Source organism: Anabrus simplex, chromosome 2 (assembly GCF_040414725.1).
Source record: "Anabrus simplex isolate iqAnaSimp1 chromosome 2, ASM4041472v1, whole genome shotgun sequence".
NCBI lineage: Eukaryota > Metazoa > Arthropoda > Insecta > Orthoptera > Tettigoniidae > Anabrus > Anabrus simplex.
The window spans coordinates 134,908,078-134,927,323 of record NC_090266.1 but is presented as its reverse complement, the minus strand read 5'-3'; the positions used below and the strand labels follow the sequence as shown (position 1 = coordinate 134,927,323).

General features: G+C 38.1%; 1 protein-coding gene across 3 annotated transcripts in view; it reads left to right on the top strand.

The window, feature by feature from the left end:
• The first annotated feature begins 10,514 nt into the window (after window positions 1-10,514).
• LOC136863938 (serine/threonine-protein phosphatase 2A 56 kDa regulatory subunit delta isoform) overlaps window positions 10,515-19,246 on the top strand; it is a 766,800-nt gene continuing 758,068 nt past the window's right edge. For 2 of the 3 annotated variants that reach the window (XR_010859229.2, XM_067140384.2), the window contains exons 1-2: window positions 10,515-10,693; window positions 10,953-11,015. Coding sequence is in view for 1 of the 3 variants with exons in the window: in XM_067140384.2 (XP_066996485.1) it covers window positions 10,667-10,693; window positions 10,953-11,015 (90 nt within the window). In the remaining 2 variants the exon portion in view is untranslated. The remainder of the gene's footprint in view (window positions 10,694-10,952; window positions 11,016-19,246) is intronic. The other variant, XM_067140386.2, reaches the window with a different exon arrangement.

Genomic DNA, 19,246 nt, shown 5'->3' with positions numbered 1-19,246 from the left:
GAGGTGTACAGATGCTTCCGTGGCCAGCGTACTCTCCGGATCTCTCACCAATCGAACACGTGTGGGATCTCATTGGACGCCGTTTGCAAACTCTGCCCCAGCCTCGTACGGACGACCAACTGTGGCAAATGGTTGACAGAGAATGGAGAACCATCCCTCAGGACACCATCCGCACTCTTATTGACTCTGTACCTCGACGTGTTTCTGCGTGCATCGCCGCTCGCGGTGGTCCTACATCCTACTGAGTCGATGCCGTGCGCATTGTGTAACCTGCATATCGGTTTGAAATAAACATCAATTATTCGTCCGTGCCGTCTGTGTTTTTTCCCCAACTTTCATCCCTATCGAACCACTCCTTCTTGGTGTTGCATTTGCTCTGTCAGTCAGTGTATTTCGCAAGAGAACCAGGAGCTTTCTTCACTTATATCCTTCGCTGACACCATCTGACGCATGTTTAAAATTATACCCACAGAACTGATTAATAACATTAATTTTTGAACTGGTGAAAGGAGTTATTTTTTCATCTTCCCAACTTGATAATGGTGGACCGAGCTAGTTGGCCGTGCGGTTAGGGGCACGCGGCTGTGAGCTTGTAGTGGGTTCAAATCCCACTGTCGGCATCCCTGAAGATGGTTTTCCGTGGTTTCCCATTTTCACACCAGGAAAATTCTGGGGCTGTACCTCAATTAAACCACGGCCGCTTCCTTCCAACTTCTAGGCCTTTCCTATCTTATCGTTGCCGTAAGACCTATCTGTGTCGGTGCGACGTAAGGCCACTAGCAAAAAAAGGAAAAAGGACAATAGTGGCTGATCAAAGGTAAGCGTGCTGTAATTGTTTTCCTGAGCTGTACTTGTGATTTTGGCATTCTCTTTGACAACAGGCTTTGCCATGGCTCTAATCTGACTGAAAAATTATGTTAAGGGTACTATCACTTTAAGGCAGATGTTGACGTGGGATAGCCTTCAACCACTTTGAGAACAGAGTGGGATCTTTTGGGGGTGAAACAAAAATGACGCTTATCATTCGAATGTTTATTGTAACCTGAATTACAACCCGGGACATTGCAAGTTGTAGGCATATTCACATGCGGAAGTAAATTGAAGCATATGCCAAAGTATACGTCCTACTTCTCAAATGCTTAATCTTTTTCACTTTTCAGTTAACCAAAAGTTAATACCGGTTATTTTGCACGTATACAATTGGAGAATGTATAAAACTACTGAAAAAGACCACAAACTGTTTACACACTTCCATAGTAAGCCGACGAAAAGCGCGCGTACTTGGACCTTTATTGACAGCAGCGCTGCAGATGGCGGAGAATATGTGCACCGTGTCTGTTAATATGTGATTCAGAGGGAGTCGTCATACTATTCATTTCTATTCGTCCTGCCTAAGTGAAACTAGCCAGTATTGTCAAATACAGTACCTTGGGTAGATGATTGACAGAAACTTGAACTGGCCAGACCACACTGAATATATAAATAAAAATATTAATCAATCAATCAATCAATCAATCAATCAATCAATCAATCAATCAATCAATCAATCAATCAATCACTACTTATCTGCATTTAGGGCAGTTTAAGGTGGCAGATTAACTGTCTGTTTTCCTACCCTTTTCTTAAATGATTGCAAAGGAATTGTAAATTTATTGACCATCTCCCTTGGCAACTTATTCCAGTCCCTAACTCCCCTTCCTATATACGAATCAACGAAGATCATACCTAACGTAGACAGGTTAAAGAAATTTAGGTACCTTATTGCCCAACATCATCTAATATAGACCTACTACTCTTTAGTTCATAGTCACCTGCAGTATTTGAATTATACCTGGATGCGATTTAAGACGTTCCGTTTGAACGAGCTAATGATAGTAAAGAACACAGCTGTTAGAAATATACTGTATCTTCTTTACTTAACTCCAAACATATTTCTATATATAAGTGCTATGATACCACCCCTAAGCATGTACAGAATTCTGTGCAGCTTTACTCGTGTGTAAAATAAAACATAAATCAATACACCATAATACTACATATACCCTGATTCTGACAACCATTCATATACAGGTTTTTTTAGGTCGTTCCGCAGCACTCATCAGAGCACGGCACGGCCGGCGCAATGACACTTCGTCGCTAGCTGGTATAATGCCCGCTTTTCCTCCCCACTACTCACGGCAATTCACACTTATAGAAATCCATTTCTAGTGAAACTAGCAGTCTAAAACCTACCTGGCATTACATTTGATGTTCAAAATGTTGTCTCTCAGCTGACAAACACGCCTGACATCTCGTAAATAGGTTTGCAGAAACTCGGCGAATCTCAGCCGGTGTGATGTTCGAAATAACTTGTGTAATGTTCTCCTGTAGTTCTTCTCTTGTGTGAGGGTTGTTCACGTACACTTTTCACTTCGGTATCCCCCACAGGTAATAATCACAGGAGAGTAGGTTCGAACCCCACTGTCGGCAGCTCTGAAAATGGCTTTCCGTGGTTTCCCATTTTCACACCAGGCAATTGCTGGGGCTGTACCTTAATTAAAACCACGGCCGCTTCTTTCCAATTCCTGTCCCATCATCGCCATAAGACCTATCTGTGTCGGTGCGACGTAAAGCAACTAGCAAAGAAAAAGTAATAATCACAGGGATTTATCTGGAGATCTAGGGGGATAATTAACCACACGATCTTCGAAAACTTCCCGTATTACCTCCATAGACCTATTAGCAGTGTGTACCGTCACATTATCTTGCATGAAGTAACCATTACTCATTTCTTCTCCCGTCAGCTCTTGAATGAATGGCCTGTGATTGAGGTCTATATATAGAACAGCATTTATTGTTTCACGGAAAAATATAGGCCCTATAATTCTGTGAGCACTTATTGCGCAACAAACTCCTATCTTTATATTATGAAGTGGACGGACATGCAAACTATTTACATAGCCACTTAAGTGTAGCCATGCTTCATCACTATAAAATAAAAGTTCTGCTTCAACATACCCATCGTGAACTGACTGAAGCAAACAGTTACAATACCAAACCCCAGCGAAAGTGTCAGGTCTTCTTAAATATTGGGCAGGGGTGGGTTTTTACGGTTTTGCTTTTAACAGTTTTATTGCTTTGTGGGTAGAAGATAATGACACATCAGCTTGTACGGCGAAACGTGACAGGGATTTTGTTGGAGTTCTATCCATGAGAACTCCTATTTCGTCAAACTTTTCCTCTGTTAAAACGGTTTGCCTCCTGCGTGATTTATTGTTAAGAATGGATCCAGTGGAGGGGAACGTCTTTATGAATTTACGTACCGTACTCCTATGAGGAGAAATTTTGCGAATGAATCGAAAGTGGCACTTTGTATAAGAAGAATGCTTCGCATAGCACAATAAAATGAATACACGGTATTTTACTGTATATATCACTTGTTAAACACACTATTACTTTCATATTCCTACAGAAACGACGCTATTGTAAAGCGAACACAATGAACACGCTATCAATACCACAGATGTTAAAATAAACGATTGATGTGATGCAATGTTTATCGCTACCGTACTGCATTACATCATCTTAGCCGGTCATGAAGCAATGTTTATCGCTACCCGGCCGCGCTATGGCCTTCCGTGCGTGTTCCCCTGACACACGGAACGAGCTAAAAAAAAGATGCTGCATGCAAATGACTTTGCCTTGAACAATGTTCGTTCCTACGAACATGGTAAAAACAGCTTGAAGCTCTCCTAAATCCAAATCTTTAGTAAACTCCCTTTGGAGGTGAGAACAGCACCACCATTGGCACCATTCAGTCAAAGAGTCAAGCAATTTTGAGGGCAAGGAATAGTGCTGTTGAATACAAAATATAGAAAGTAATTTAGGACGTTCTCCTAAACGACTTTACAAAGTGTCCGCAACTATTTAAGTACCTCTGCAACCCTTACTGGTTTATCCAAAAGAAAGAAATGTAAACATTCTGTAAATACTGCTCAGTTAAAATTTATTTTCTTATGCCTACACCAGAATAATTTCCTTGACATCTTTCATATTGATGATATACATGGGCCGATGACCTTCGATGTTAGGCCCCTTAAAAAAACAAGCATCATCACAAGCATTGATGATATACATATTTAATATATTATGTGATTATATACTCAACGACTTATTAATAATTGTACATAGACAATCTATATTTCGTTATGTAAGTGCCCGCCAGAATGTAATGCCATCTATAATTCCTCCGTATGTGCCTGCATGCTCGTTGGAATTAACTCTCTCCAGCCCAAATTAATTTAATAGCAAAGGATATTGTTTCCCTGGAAAATCCCCTTCAAATAGACAGGAATAAAGTTTCTGTGAGAAAATATATGCAATTTTAGGAAAGGTAAGGAAATTGGAAGAATGATTCCAAATGGAATCATTAGGCAAAATGAATACTAAATTCCTGAAAAGCTTTAGGCAATATGGAACCTAATATTATGTAATGTATTAGACAACAATATTAAGTTCAAACAGCATCAAAACATGTTCTTATTATGTACTAGCGTACCATAGTATTTTATTAGGAGTGGGGGAAATGTTGAAATATGAATATCATTTACATTATTCAATATGAAGTGTACAACATTATTTGAAAATGTCACCTGAGAACACATAATAATTTAGTAATAAGGCGTTACTTGTCATTTCTCGTGCATATTGCTACGTGTTAGCAGTTCATTTCTTCACATGGAAGTCTTTGAAACAAATTTTTTGTGTGAAAGACAGAGAGCAACGCAACATTTTGAGCATCGGAATCTTGAATAGGACTTGATACACAGCTTACACCTGTACTTTTGCTCCGAGTGTTCAGGCCAGTGACCAAGCTGGTCAAAGCGTGTATCCACTACAGGAAGTGGAGTCCTTGGTCGCCGTTTCGATGCAGGTGGAGACATCTGGTCTGAAGAAGGGCGCTCTTTTTTCCTTGATTCAGGTTTTCCAGCAGTCATCAATGCAGGCGCTTTAGAAACCTTGAACCCAAGGAATGGCAGGTCTTTTTTGTCATTATTTTGGTTGCAATGTCTCCTGTAAAGAAGCCATGTATTGACAGCACACATATCCAAGACATAAAACACAACTGTCAAGTGATATCTCCGCACCCGTGTGTCAACTTTGTAGAGATGAACCAGCGTACCATGAAGATCTACACCTCCCAAGAAAATGTTATATTCCCTGATAATATCAGGCCTCTCCACTTCAATGTACTTTTCTTCTTTCAAACACCACCGTTTCACTGACTCAATTGGCTCTGCCGCAAGATAGGAAGATGCTAAATGTACAAATTTCTTGTCATATCACTTGACAGCTGTCACATTCCCTGAGATTTCATTCCTGTAGTCGTAAGTTCCCCGTCCTGCTGATTTCATGTCTTTGTCTGACTTGAAAGCACAATTAGGCAATCGGTTAGGCCTGACTGTCCCTGCGGAGAGAATACCAATCTCTTTGAGAACAATCAACAAGGCATGATAAGTGAACCAGTTATCAAAAAGCTTTGTAATTCAAAATTTTGTACTTTTTCAACTAGTCGCAAGAAAATGTCACCACTAATTCCAAGGTTTGTTTCTGAGACCAGTAGCGGCGATTAGGGAGGGGGGTATTACATCTGTATTCCATTTGAGCTAGCTGAAAGTAGGAATTATTAAAAAAGGCCGTTTGTAAAAGCCCTGACGTCGTATCAGCTAATTCGTTCCTTTATTTTCTTTAATTATGAACAAATTTATACCCACAAAAAGTCGTTCGACCTAGTTAACCGATTTGTAGAGCGCCATAGCAGTAGTTTTGACTTTGCTTGTGCTGTGAGGAAGGGTAGCAGGAGTATATATTGTACCAGGAACCGCCAGCGGTCTGGAACATAATTTATTTCAGCGTGAGATACTGCGAAGTAAACGAAGTCACAGCTAGAACTTTCGATGAGAGAGCGAGTAACTACGTCACGAGCTTCACGCAAGGAAGTGACATTGCTGTGACGTACCGATCACGTGTACAGCGCGTGATTGCATGGAAAGGAATGGAACTTATTTTTACGATATCTTGATCCGGACAAGCTATCAAATAATGGAATATGTCATTTTGTAGCCCATCATTTGAAAGCAAACATAACCAAATTTCAAGTGAATTGTCCCACGGATCTACGAGTATTTCCACCTCAAAGGAGATCAATCCTGCCTCGGCAGAATGGTATAAAAGGACAGGGATTCGCCCAGTAAAAGTGAGTTCGTAACTCGCAGCCGAAGGAACAACACGATGTTCTACGCGAGTGACTACGCCGGGGTACGAACATAGCCGCCACAAGTGAGGTTCGCCGGTAAGAACTCTGCCGTAATTGTCGTCAAAAGACTTGTATTCAAAGTGCTACTTTTGGACTTACAAATTTTCGAAAATTTAAAATACGAACTTAGTTTTCACGAACTACTAGGACTATTTCGAGAATGTGTGACAATAACTTAAACTGTGGAATAATGCCTTTGAACTTCAACTCAGTTGAAAGCGATTGTGCAGAACGTGTACTCAAACCAGATTTAGTTTTAACTTGAAACATATGTAATTTAAAAGCGTGTGCATATTAACGCAATTGTCCAGTGAAATACTTAAATACTTAGTCTTTTAAAACCAATAACGCCATAAAAGTGCTTAAAGATTGGTATTTAATTAAAGTGTGATTAACTCTAAACAGCATCAAAACATTCGTCGCGGGTGAACAAGACAGTGCCGCATTAGACGATATCTTCTTTGTAACACTCCAACTATTTGAACGTACAAACATTCATGGGTTTAAAACACTTCTACTGTTGTAAATAGAACTTTCCTTCTTGTGTCATACCAATGATTATATTGGAACTGTGTTTTTCCTCTGAACAGTTCTTCCGATACTTGAGCTTTCATAATTTTACTGCCAGTGTTAAGAACAGTGAACAAGTGCGCATTATAAAATACCGTGCATACTTTTATGAAGTGCAAATACGAGTTATTTGAATAGGACACTACTAAACAATCATAGTCAGTTGAACTTTCACATGTTCGCTAACACTACACAATGACGCGTGAAATCGTGACAGGTGCCTATTTCTCGCAATCATGACATGCCTGCCGCTACACAAGCTGAGTTTCGAATCGACGTGGGACGTGTCAACGAGGGAATGGAACTGCGGTATCAACATGGGATGTGGAGCGTGGTGCTATGGTGATGACCTCACGACATCGGCTGCCTATGGTAACAACTTGCTGTTCGCTGACCAGCAGCTGTCTACATTCCAGTCCTGAGTTCCAGTAAAAACAGGTGATATGAAGTGCATTTTAAACCGCTTTTAAAACAAGTGCATAAAATTCCACAAAAAAGTAACTTCCTTCTTGCTAAGTGGAATAGAAAAATCAGTGACTTCGTTTAGCAGCTTTACGAACAATTATTACAACGCTCATTGGAAACTAGACTTTTACTAAATTCTAGTTTGCGTTATTTTCGAAGTGTTAAATTTTTCGTACGTATAAAAACTTTTAGGGAGAACTTCACAAACTTTGAAAGTGAAAGAGTATTTATTTTAAAGTGAAGGAATATTATTTAAGAAGACTGTAGGAAACAAGTGAAATTTATTATTTAAAAGACTGTAGGAAACAAGTGAACTTTATTATTTTAAAAGACTGTAGGAAACAAGTGAAATTTATTATTTAAAAAGACTGTAGGGAAACAATTCAGTATTTGGAATTTTGAATTTGATCTTCTGGCGAAAGACATTCATTTCAATTAATTTATGGTGACTTACGTAAAAACAAATTATTTTCAAATTATCAAGATAAAGGCAATCTTTTGCAGATATCATTTTTTTGCATTACGAAAATTTCGTAAAATAACTTGCTTTAATGTTTAAAAAATTTGCCAACGAAACAAATATTTCGTGAAAAGGAGCAGGAATAATACAGTAGGAAACATTGCCTATAAATACATGGTGGTGAATAAATTGAGTTTTAAGCCCAGCTATTATTTTGCTCTGCGTACGCCTCTCTGTACCTATTCCATAAGAGCCGTCCACCCCTACGTGAAGATTCTCATGCCCAGCTCCCTGATCGTTTCCTGGTACAATATATTTGCCAAGGTCATGCACACTGAGGTATGTTTCACCCACTTGCCGCACGCCTTCGTCAATCTGGCAGTCTCTTTAGTGTATTAGTTTCTTGGTGTGTAGTCAAACAGTAAATAGTATTTAAATAGTATAAACACGTCGTACCTCTATTTAATAGTAATACATGTGTAATTATCGTTCCTTTGGTGAAAGTGTTATTGTATAGGACTGAATCAAAATCTCAAAAATATTATTACCGCAATATTGGTAAACTCTCATCCTTTACCTCTCCGTCGAAATTCACTCAGAGATCTTCAAAACACTTACCATTTTGTAGCCGTTTTTCTTCCATATTTTTATGTGCATCCCCCCTATCCCCCGCGTCCGCTATATCCGGGGTAAATTTGCTGCTTGTACAATCTTCCCCCCCCCCCCCCACGTCTAAATCCCAATCGCCGCTACTGTTTGACACAGTACCTTTCCCTACATAGACTTTAAAATCATGCACAATACCACTGTGGCGAAAAGTTTGACTCTCCACTTGCGGGGTTTATTTTTAACGTATTGTTTGAGCCCACTATGCCCTTTAAATGGCACTATCATTTCATCAACGGACGGATGTTCTTAAAAGGGAATCTTAGAAAAGTTCTCCCTAACAGAGTCCACGAATGGGCGTATTTTAAATAGTTTATCATACGCTGGATCATCTCGTGGGACACTCTTATTGTTGTCAATAATATGGATGAATGTTCTTAATTTACCAAACCTATTGCGCGACATGGTATCCGCTATATGTTCCAACCTACAATATTGGCTCCAATACATCCGGTATGAAGGAACTGAAACCACCCCACTCAAGATGTGTATTCCAAAAATTGTTCCATTCCTTGTCAGTTAGTGTTCATAGAGTTTCCTGTTTTTTCCACTGAATATATATTTGTTTGCTGAGCGATAGTGTCCAAGATACTGTCATCAAGAAACAATCGAAAGTATTGAAGGGGGCTGTACTCCTCTTCAGGTGGATCAGGAAGTGATCCATTCCACACTGAATCAACTTGAACACATTCAGCCTTACTCCAAAGTAACTTTGATCGCCGTGCTGACCCGTCAGTGGAAGGAGATGATGCGTCAAATAATGAAGGCCCTGTTTTGCCAATGTTGCTCATTTCAATAATAGCTGGAGTCCCCGTTGAAGCACTAGGAAAACTTTCTCTCTTGTGTCCATGAGTGCTCTCGGTTACACCACCCATTTTCAAAATGAGGTCTTCATTACTAATCGCCAGAAATCGCCAGCACTCGCGGATCCACATCTTGCCGTATTCTGTCTTCTAGAACATCGTCATCAACCTTGTGAAGGATTCCATCAATATCAGCATCATTATCAGATTCATCATCGGACAAATCGAGGTCTGATATATATCCCCCTCCATAAGAATGAACTGGATATCTTCATTTTGCAGTTTATCCTTCATCCTAAAAATTATTCAATATGTGTTAGAGAGATGGTATTATAATATTCAATATTTGATAAGGTAAAGTACGTACCGATATATTAACATCTGCAGTTAAGTATAATATTTCATTATTTTGAGGTTAAAATCAAATACTAAATGTCTTGTGACTCAAGGAAGTCAATAAATTTGACAACACATCAATTAGAATACCGCACATCAGAAACGCCCATTGATTCCAATTGGAATCATAACCTCTGATCAATATATCTTAATCATTCCCAATTATGAAATAATGGTCACATAAGATGCTGTTAATAAAAAAAGAAGCTACAAATTAAATTGCAATAATTTTTCTAACTTCACCTGTAGAAGATGTGTAGAAAATCACAAATCAAGAACCGGTAGATAATTTTGTCACAGCACAGCGTACACTGCCATTAGATACAAATGCTTGTGCATGTCGTTGGGTTGACCAAACTCTACAGATGATAACAAAGTTTCCAAGGAGTAAAAGATATCTGGCTAAGAAGTTACTTAGTAAACTCACAGAAGATATGTAAGTTAGTGATTCCAATTGGAATCACCGGCATGGAGAGAGTTAATTGAAAAAAAACATGAATGAATGTTACTTTTTGTAGGCATACTTTCTCCACACTAATTCAACAATCTATGTACATTTCATCCTGTTATTTGTACCTCCTAATTGACTGAGCTCAGTTCGCAAAATTGCCCATAACTTTCCTCTGTACGAGCCTATGAGTCATTATAAGTACTAGTATATTTTATTTTATTCGCTCATTAAATGGTTGTTCTTCCCGCTCAAAAAGGGCGAACATCTGCTTTCAGGTAAAGTTGGTGTTTTAATTACTAATTTGCTTTTGTTTATTCACAGCACGTCCCTATCGATTATTATCAACGAGTAGTCATCTTTCTAGCTCGTTGATTATTATAATGGAAAAGTGGTGTGTGTCTACGAAAACTTGTAACTTATATCTTTTTTTAGAAATCTTGAAGTTTGTATTCGTTTGATATGAAGTCTGTGGTGTTAACCACGTGATTGGTACTAACCAATAGCGTAGATCTTTTACAGTATAATTGGAAGACTTTCTTGTATGTCTGGAGTGTTTAAAGATGCCAAATAAATTGAAGAAAGAGAAGGTAACGAATCGCAAAGATTAATTCTTTGAGAGTTTATGTGATTATAATTAGTAGTATTACGTTTGTCCTTCACAGAGAATATTCCAATATTTCATTCAGTTTGAAGGAACCGAATTTGAAATGACGCCGTGTCATCGGGTCGTGCTTTAATTTCTTAACGTCAAGCTAGTGCGAAGATGATTTTTTAAGTGACAGGTTGAAGCTTTTACGATGCTGGTATGTAAATGATTTAATATACGTTATTGTGTTTATTCTGTAGGAGATGGCGAAAAATAAATCTGGCAACGGTAAGAACGGCAAGGAGACCGACAACGGAGAAGAAGTAAGTATTATTTACTTAACCACACTTTTTTAAAACTATATATTTCTTGTTAAGCTGTAATTGAGAACATTGTATGTCGTAGTAAACTTGACAGTGGTAGGAAAAAAGATTTTGGCTGAAGCTGTTATAATGTAGGCCTTCTAGTGCTGGTGTGTTCATTGGATGCTGGTATTGTGGTATGTTTTATATCACGGCAGTGGAAATAGAGCTTATGTACGTCGTAATTGGGAATCGAACAAATTTTGAAACCCGATGTAGGTTTTCTTCTTGGAAAGACGACCTCTGTTTCTGTAGGAACTTTCCCACAATTGCTTTTGTACATATTTATTAACATAATCTGCTTTTTTCTTAGGTTTCCATGACTGAAGGCTTGAGATTTCCTCATGGAAGTAATGAAATGGATTTCTTTCTCATTACAAGGCTTTTTCAGCCTTGCTTGTGTGACAGTAGTGTCAGACGAGAACTTGTTGGGTGGATTGAAAGGAATGAATTTTAAGTTGAGAATACCCTCTACCTCCATAATTTGTTTTGAGCAGTTGGTCAGTAATAATCGATTCTTCCTACTTCACACCCAGTTAAAAGGATGATCGTAAGTTGTGTGAATGCTCCTCGCCTCTACCATTGTACTTTTTTTTTTTTTTGAAAGAATTGTTCAGTTGTACTGGAATCCAGTCTGTTCCAATTTCGTAAGTATGGTAATTGGATATCACTGTTGCATTCTGGTACCATAGTCTGAATTTGCTAAGAAATCTACTATACAGGTTATGACCTCAGTTTAGCTCCCCCATTGGTCTAGTGTTATCTGCCTTAGCTGACCTCTCCTGCTGACTTGATAGTAGAATTATGGATTTGTGGGTTACTGTAGTCACGTTCTAGTTCCTGAACCCTGGGCAACGGCTGAGTGGCCTAGTAAGTGGTCCTGAGAGTCGGGATACCAGAGGGTATCTTGGACATATTCTGAATCATGACCCTCCTTGTCTCAGGTGGCTAAGACTATGCAATCCACCGGTGGTCCTTTAGCTTGTTACAGGAGATATCCTCAGTTGGACTATGTGTATAGTAATTGCCACGTAAGGAAATACCCCAGAAAGTAAATATCGCCGCCCGATGCTCTTCTTTTCTCTTTTTTGTAATGGCTGATCACTGCTGCCAACCTGCCTGGTTACATATTAAAATCATCAGACATAACCATAACAAACTAACCTCAATGTAAACACCGATAATGATTGTTTCCTTACCCTAGTAAATGATAAAAGATAAGATGAAATAAATCAAGATAATTATGAATATCTCCTCAATGAGGAATTAAGGAAATAAACACACTTTCTCACTTAAATTATCTGTCTTTATTTTGATATACAGTAGGCGTACTATAACCATATTCTTGAAAAGAGGGGCGTGTTAAACGATGCAATTTATTTAATAAGTCTTTGCAGTGTGATTTTCGAAAGTTCCAGACATCCAATGACTTCCCTTTCTTTTGCGCGAATATTTCCTTCTCTCTTCAATACCGGTAACCAGTAAGGAGAGAGATTATTGGGCATATTTTCAGCCTGCAGGCTGGTTATATCTTCAAGCTTATCAGGAAACATATAGGAATACTAATGTGCCAAGCTCCGTGAACGGAATTTAGGTCAGCTTTCAAGTTCACTGCGGATTTGAAAATAATAATGTTACAAGTTCTACTGCCAAAATTTCGTCCCGCAAGAGTTATTTCATGTACCGGTAGATCTAGACATGAGACTGGCGTATTTGAGCACTTTCATCATTTCACACAAACTATATTATTAAATGCATTATCCGAACATGCCACAATCCTACTTACCTGGTGTTAGCCAAATAGATTTACAATCCCACAGAAAAAGAAAATATGCTTTAAATATTCTCGCAAATGTATCACTAGTGACTTTAACGGCGATGCGGTGGCAACACGCACTTCACGCTGGAGCAGTGATTGAACGTTGCCAACGTGCCAGATTAACGGTAAATGTAAGACGTCGTATCGGCAAGTAGGGTCCCTAAACTGTATGGTTACCGACACTGAAAGACCCAACAGCAAGAAAAGTAACCATAAATCAATATCTTAATATTACAGGGGAGAAAGGGTAAGGTTGCACCCTTAGGGTACGTCCTTACACGGAGAGGACTATAAGTAAGGGTAGCATGTTGCTTCACAGAATTTTAGTCGAGCACACTCAGAACATTTTATTAGTAAATTCACAGAGGCTTGCAGACTGAACACTGAAAGGCATGACAGTCTATAATGAAGATGTATGAATTTTTTGTTAGTTATTGAAATTAAAAGTAGTTTGCTGTGGAATTCTATAGTTATCTCTTTGCGCATGTAGTTTTCAGCTGCCAGGCTGAATAGCTTGGACAGTATAGCATTGGCCTTCTTGGGCCCAACTTGGTAGGTCTGACCCTGGTTCAGTCCAGTGGTATTTGAAGATGCTCAAATACGTCAGCCTCGTCGGTAGCTTTATTGGCACATTAAAGAACTCCTGCGGTACAGAATTCCTCCATCGTTGTCTCCGAAAACTGTAAAAGTAGTCAGTGGAACTTAAAATCAATAACATTATTATTTTGAGTCTTCAGCTGGGGATTTCGCAGTACGTACATTATTTTATTTTCGAGGCAGGCCTAGTAGTTTTTTATTTCTGTAGTTCTTTTTTGTGAGTCACAAAAGAAAAATACTGTTTTTATCAAGCTCTTGTGAAGAGAGCTTATCTGGACTGATTATCTAGATAACATTTCTACATTAACCCGCCATTGGTCGACATAGAATGGAGATGTGAGCATAGCGCTCTCCCTCAATTTATTACGTTTTCCAGTATGATTTTGTTTATAGATTTGTTTAGATTTAGTATAACTGGTCGGGAATGATGTAGAGGGGTACGAATTTAATTTTAACTTTATAAAATATCATTGAATACAAAGATTACTTCTCACATACAACAATTATCTGTAAAAGATTACTTAAGTAAGAACATTCAAAATAATACATTTGCTTATATGAGCTGTCATTCTAACCCACATTTCCTACCCTGTCTCTGCAGTAAGGGCCCCATACACGTGCAGACTTCTGGAATACTTACCTGCACAGACTTGCCTCTGGGAGGTAATTCTGAAGTATGCAGTTGCCCACACACGCTCAGACTAAATGATGTTTTCTGTTTAAGATTGTGATTTGGATGGTTGAAAAAATATATATCATACGGATTGAAATTAGATAGTCGGTATAGAAGAATAGTTATTTGGACATAATGTAGTGTTCTGCATGAAGACACACACACAAAAAAATTCAGTTTTCATATTTGTAGGTTACCACGTTTACATTTATTGCCGCAACTCTGAGATAGCGCTTTCGTCGCGAAGTTTCCGGCTGAATTCAAGCAGCACTAGAATGTCAGACTTGCCTGCAGACTTTTTGTCGGCAGACTTATCGGCCGTACACACACACATGTCTGAAGAGAGTGGTTTGCGCAGACTTACCTCCGACTAAGTCTGAGGCACTTGTTTATGCTGATCCATAAATGAGCATGAATGCTGTGTGCTGATGTCCTTGCAATCATATGGGCGCTTCATAAGCTCCAGTGCCAGACATTTCAGGAATTTCCTTTGGGTCACTTGTTTTGTGGTGCTGCACCTAACCTGGGCATTAATGCCACCAGTGTCAAGCATGGTGATAAAGATGTGGAAGGGCCACACTGGCAACAGTACATGACGATTTCATCTCATCCACCTTATTCCATAAAGTAATGTTATCCCTGCGTACTGAGCACAGGGAATATTTCCAATAATGGAAGCATGAGGATCAGATTCAGTAGGAAGAAGATCGTCTCCTGAAGTCTCACTATTATTCTCCTGATCACTACTGTATGGCTTACCAATTACACCTTGATAACATCCATGGTTGAAATTAACTTTTCACTTCAAAATTAGATAAATTATGAAATAAAATATCATTGTGAATGAAAACTGTATAGTCACGCTGCAGTGGTGTCGCAGCTTCTATAGAGGGCCATGCTGCACATTATTATGTCTGTCCCACTCGTAACATTATATTAGGAAGGTAGAGGGACGTCGAAAATGTGCAGTTAATTTGTCACGAAGGAGGAGGAAAAAGCTTTACTCCATCTGCACCATTTACCTGTGAAGCTGAAATACCCGGTATGAACTTTAAGGGGAGTCATGACTGAAATTTTGAACTTCTACAATTTATCACTTACCAAAAGCAAATTTAAAACACAAGCATATATTAATAAGATACAGCCCCACGAAAAATTTGGAGTTGATTCGTTAATTGGTTGCAAAGTTATTGACAGATGTTTTATTTTTATAAGTCTAATGGAAACTACTCCGTGTCAAATCAGTCACTACTGTTCTGCATTTTGGGCAGTCGCCCAGGTGGCAGGTTCCCTATGTTGTTTTGCTAGCCTTTCCTTAAATGATTGCAAAGTGGAAATTTATTGAACATCTCTCTTGGTAAGTTATCCAATCCCTAACTCCTCTTCCTACAAAAGAACATTTGTCCTGTTCAATTCCAGCTTTATCTTCTTTTAAAGATACCACTTAAACTTATTTGTCTACTAATGTCATTCTATGTCTCCTCCACTGACAGCTCGGAACATACCGCTGATATTAAATAATATAAAATTTATTTCTCTTCAACCTATTCAATACAATCATAAAATGAAGGTTTAATCCTCATTAAAATATGAAATGATACATGTTTCGCCCCTTTTAAAGGGCATCATCATCCATAGCATCACCTCAAAACTGAACCAGGCTCCTATTTAAAATTTAACCTACGACTATTAAAAGAATTATTGTGTAGGCCCTTCATATAAGAATTGAACTTAATATGTAGTCGTTATGTAAGAAGGTAGATTAGTTGCGAGAAGCATTAACATATTGATGATCGAGCTTGATAGCTGCAATCGCTTAAGAGCGGCCAGTATCCAGTATTCGAACCCCACTGTCGGCAGCCCTGAAGATTGTTTTCCATTATTTCCCATTTGAACAACACCCCAACCACAATCAATCTTTCAGACACCACATTTTCAGACAGTGAAATGTGTCTGTTTAACAAACGTCTAAAGTATAACTGGCGCAACCCACACAAAGTTGATATCATTACCACAGTCGCGGAAGATGAATCGAACATAGACAACCAAATTCCCTTAGAAAGACAAAACGACGTTGGGTACGAAGTAAAAAGAAACTACCCACCCTCGTTAAAGAAATAGCTAATAATAGTAACTCTACCCTTTTGAAACACTCATGATTTAAGAACCAAAATAAACAACAGTGTCATAGTAACAAAAGCCGACAGAGGCAACAGAAGAGTTCATTTCTGATAAAACTGATCGCCAAAGACCCCATCATGAAAACCCAACTCAATCTAAAAACACTTCGTAAAAATTCACCATTTTTATGTAATGAACAAGAATACCAGAAACTCATTAATATGAATCCTAAATTACCCACCGCCAGATCTCTGCCAAAGATACATAAAAAAGATGTCCCTATTCATCCCATCATCAACAGCAGAAATAGTCCAACTTATAAAACCTCACAATTCCTTCATATATTTCTTTAAAAAATACTTTAAATTCCACAATGAACACCTCATAAAAAAAACTCAATCGACCTCTACGAAACTTAAAGTAAATTCATTTTTCAACCTAATTACACAATGCTTTCTTTCGACATCACTAATATGTACTCGAACATTCCAGTCAAGGAAACTATAGAAATTATAAAAACCAATCTCCTTGAACACAACAAAATTGTAAAAAACATTAATGGATTGCGTCTTTGTCTTCGCTACGTCGATGACATGCTGGCAATAATCGATAATAGATGTAACAATAGTGATAATATCCTAACTTTTTTAAACAATTTAGATAATTCTATTGAGTTCACTCAAGAAGACAAAAACAATAGTTCAGTCAACTTTGTAGATATCACAGTCACAAGAATCTCAGACGAATTTGATTTCAAAATCTGTAGAAAACCTTTTTCCTCTATAAACATAAAACAGAGGTCTTTCCACCCACAATCACATAAACAGGCCTCATTTTATAGCTTAGTTTATAGAGGGTTAAAAATACCTATTTCGACGGTTAATCTAAAAAAAAAGAATTAAACCTCATAAAAGAAATTGTCAGCTTCAGTGGATACAATTCCTAAATGATTTCAAAATTGAAATTAGCCACAAACCTTTCTCCAGTAGAAACCAGCAAACCAAAATACGCAGCCTTCACTTATACTAATCCGATTATACATCAAGTTACCAATCACTTAAAGCATGAAATCAAAATTGCTTTCAAGACTCAAAACTTAAATCAAAATTTTTTTTCAGTGATAACACAATTAATTCGATCAGCAACAAATATTCTTGTTCTGGCATCTATAGACTTAAATGTGCTGAATGCAATTTTTCTTATGTTGGCCAAACTGGACAGACTTTTTTTTAACTAGATGTGCTGAACACTTCAATGCTCAAAAATATAACAAATTTTCAGCCACTAGTAACCATATGAAAGATTAAGTACATACTTTCACCACAGTTCTTCAAATTTTAAAAAGGATCTATAAAGGTAGACTCATGACAGTGTTTGAAAACCTTTACAAATTTTTTGGACCAGAAATACAATACAGATCAAAACATAAATGACCCAATAGATAATAAAAGCCCCTTTTATGAACAGATACCAATCCTATTCTATAAGTTAAATCTTCAAGATAATAAATTCTTTAAATTTTCAGAACAAAAACAATAAGCACTCCCACTAGGCTGACAAACACATCACGCCCCTCTTCCCCACCAGATGCAAGTAACTCCTCCCCATACGCAACCCACAAGCCCATAGCCCCGCCTTCTCAAGTTCACTCCCTTCCACTAAGACAATACTTACAATACGAGAAGCAGAACATCGGCGACCACCAGTACTCTAAAAACCCTTCACACAACAAGGTAACATCCAGCGGAGTTAAAAGTGTCAACACCGCAGTACTTATATTACTCGTTTATCTCCCTCTTGTTTTCTTTTATTTCTTCAATTTAGTTAACTTTAAACTTCTCCATTTTACAGAGTTTACACACATCTGATGCGCCCCCTCTCTTTTCGACCAAAAGCTAAGTCAGAATGCCACAACAACTGCAAGGCACACCAACAACATAATAGAGTACAACATAAGAAGATGGCCCTATGACACAACAAATTTATCAAGTTGTCATCAATTTTAAAGTTGAGTAATAGTTTGTAACTAGAACTGCGACAAAAAATGTAACTTCTATCTCCACGCATTGCAAGCTAAAGACACTGGAACTTACATAAACTCCTTTAAAATGAGAACTGACACTAGAACGTAGTATATGATTAAATATTACGCCAAAACTTCATTGCATTGGAATGTATTTCCTCATTAAGGGCCGGTTCTACCACCTACTGGTAAAGTAGCGCGTAATTTACCCTCCGCGTAAAAGGATGTTTCCGTCCGACCACTCCCAGGTAGCGCTACCGGCAGCATAAATCGTCGTTACCCGGCGCGTAATTTATTGGCCACTTCGAGGGCCCGATAAGACTTTACCTGCCGGGCAAATTCTGAGAGCTGAACATTATTAGCTGTATTTCTGGTGATGTGCAACTCAAATTAGCTTAGTATACTGAAGAAAGCAGTATACTGTAACAGTGATCGATATTGTATTGCAGGATTTTGAACATTAATGCTTCCCTTTAGTTGCAACGGTCACACCAGCCTCTCGCATCGGTAGCGCAGGGAACACATTTTATACGCCAAGCTTTCATAAAGAAACTCTGAAAGGATATAAAATCAAAATTTATTTGGAAATCATTTCAAATGGGCTTTAATTTTCTACTTTTTCAGTTTTCGAACACGAGATATATATTACTTTATGTATCTTACTTAACTCAAGTGGTTTCCTAGCGTAATGGTTAACACGCTCGCTTTGTAATACAAAGTGTGCAGGTTCGAGTCTTTATTATGAAGAATCTTTTTTATTTCGATTATTAGCGTTGTGTTAATCTGTATGCCTATTTTCATACGTTCTTATCACAATATTATGTCTACTAGGAAAATTGCTTTATATGTATGCTACTTATAGCAAGTGATATTGTGATTAATAGCACATAGGACTGTCGCCCAGGTAGCAGATTCCCTATTAGTTTTTTACATAGTCTTGTAAATTATTTCGAAGAAAT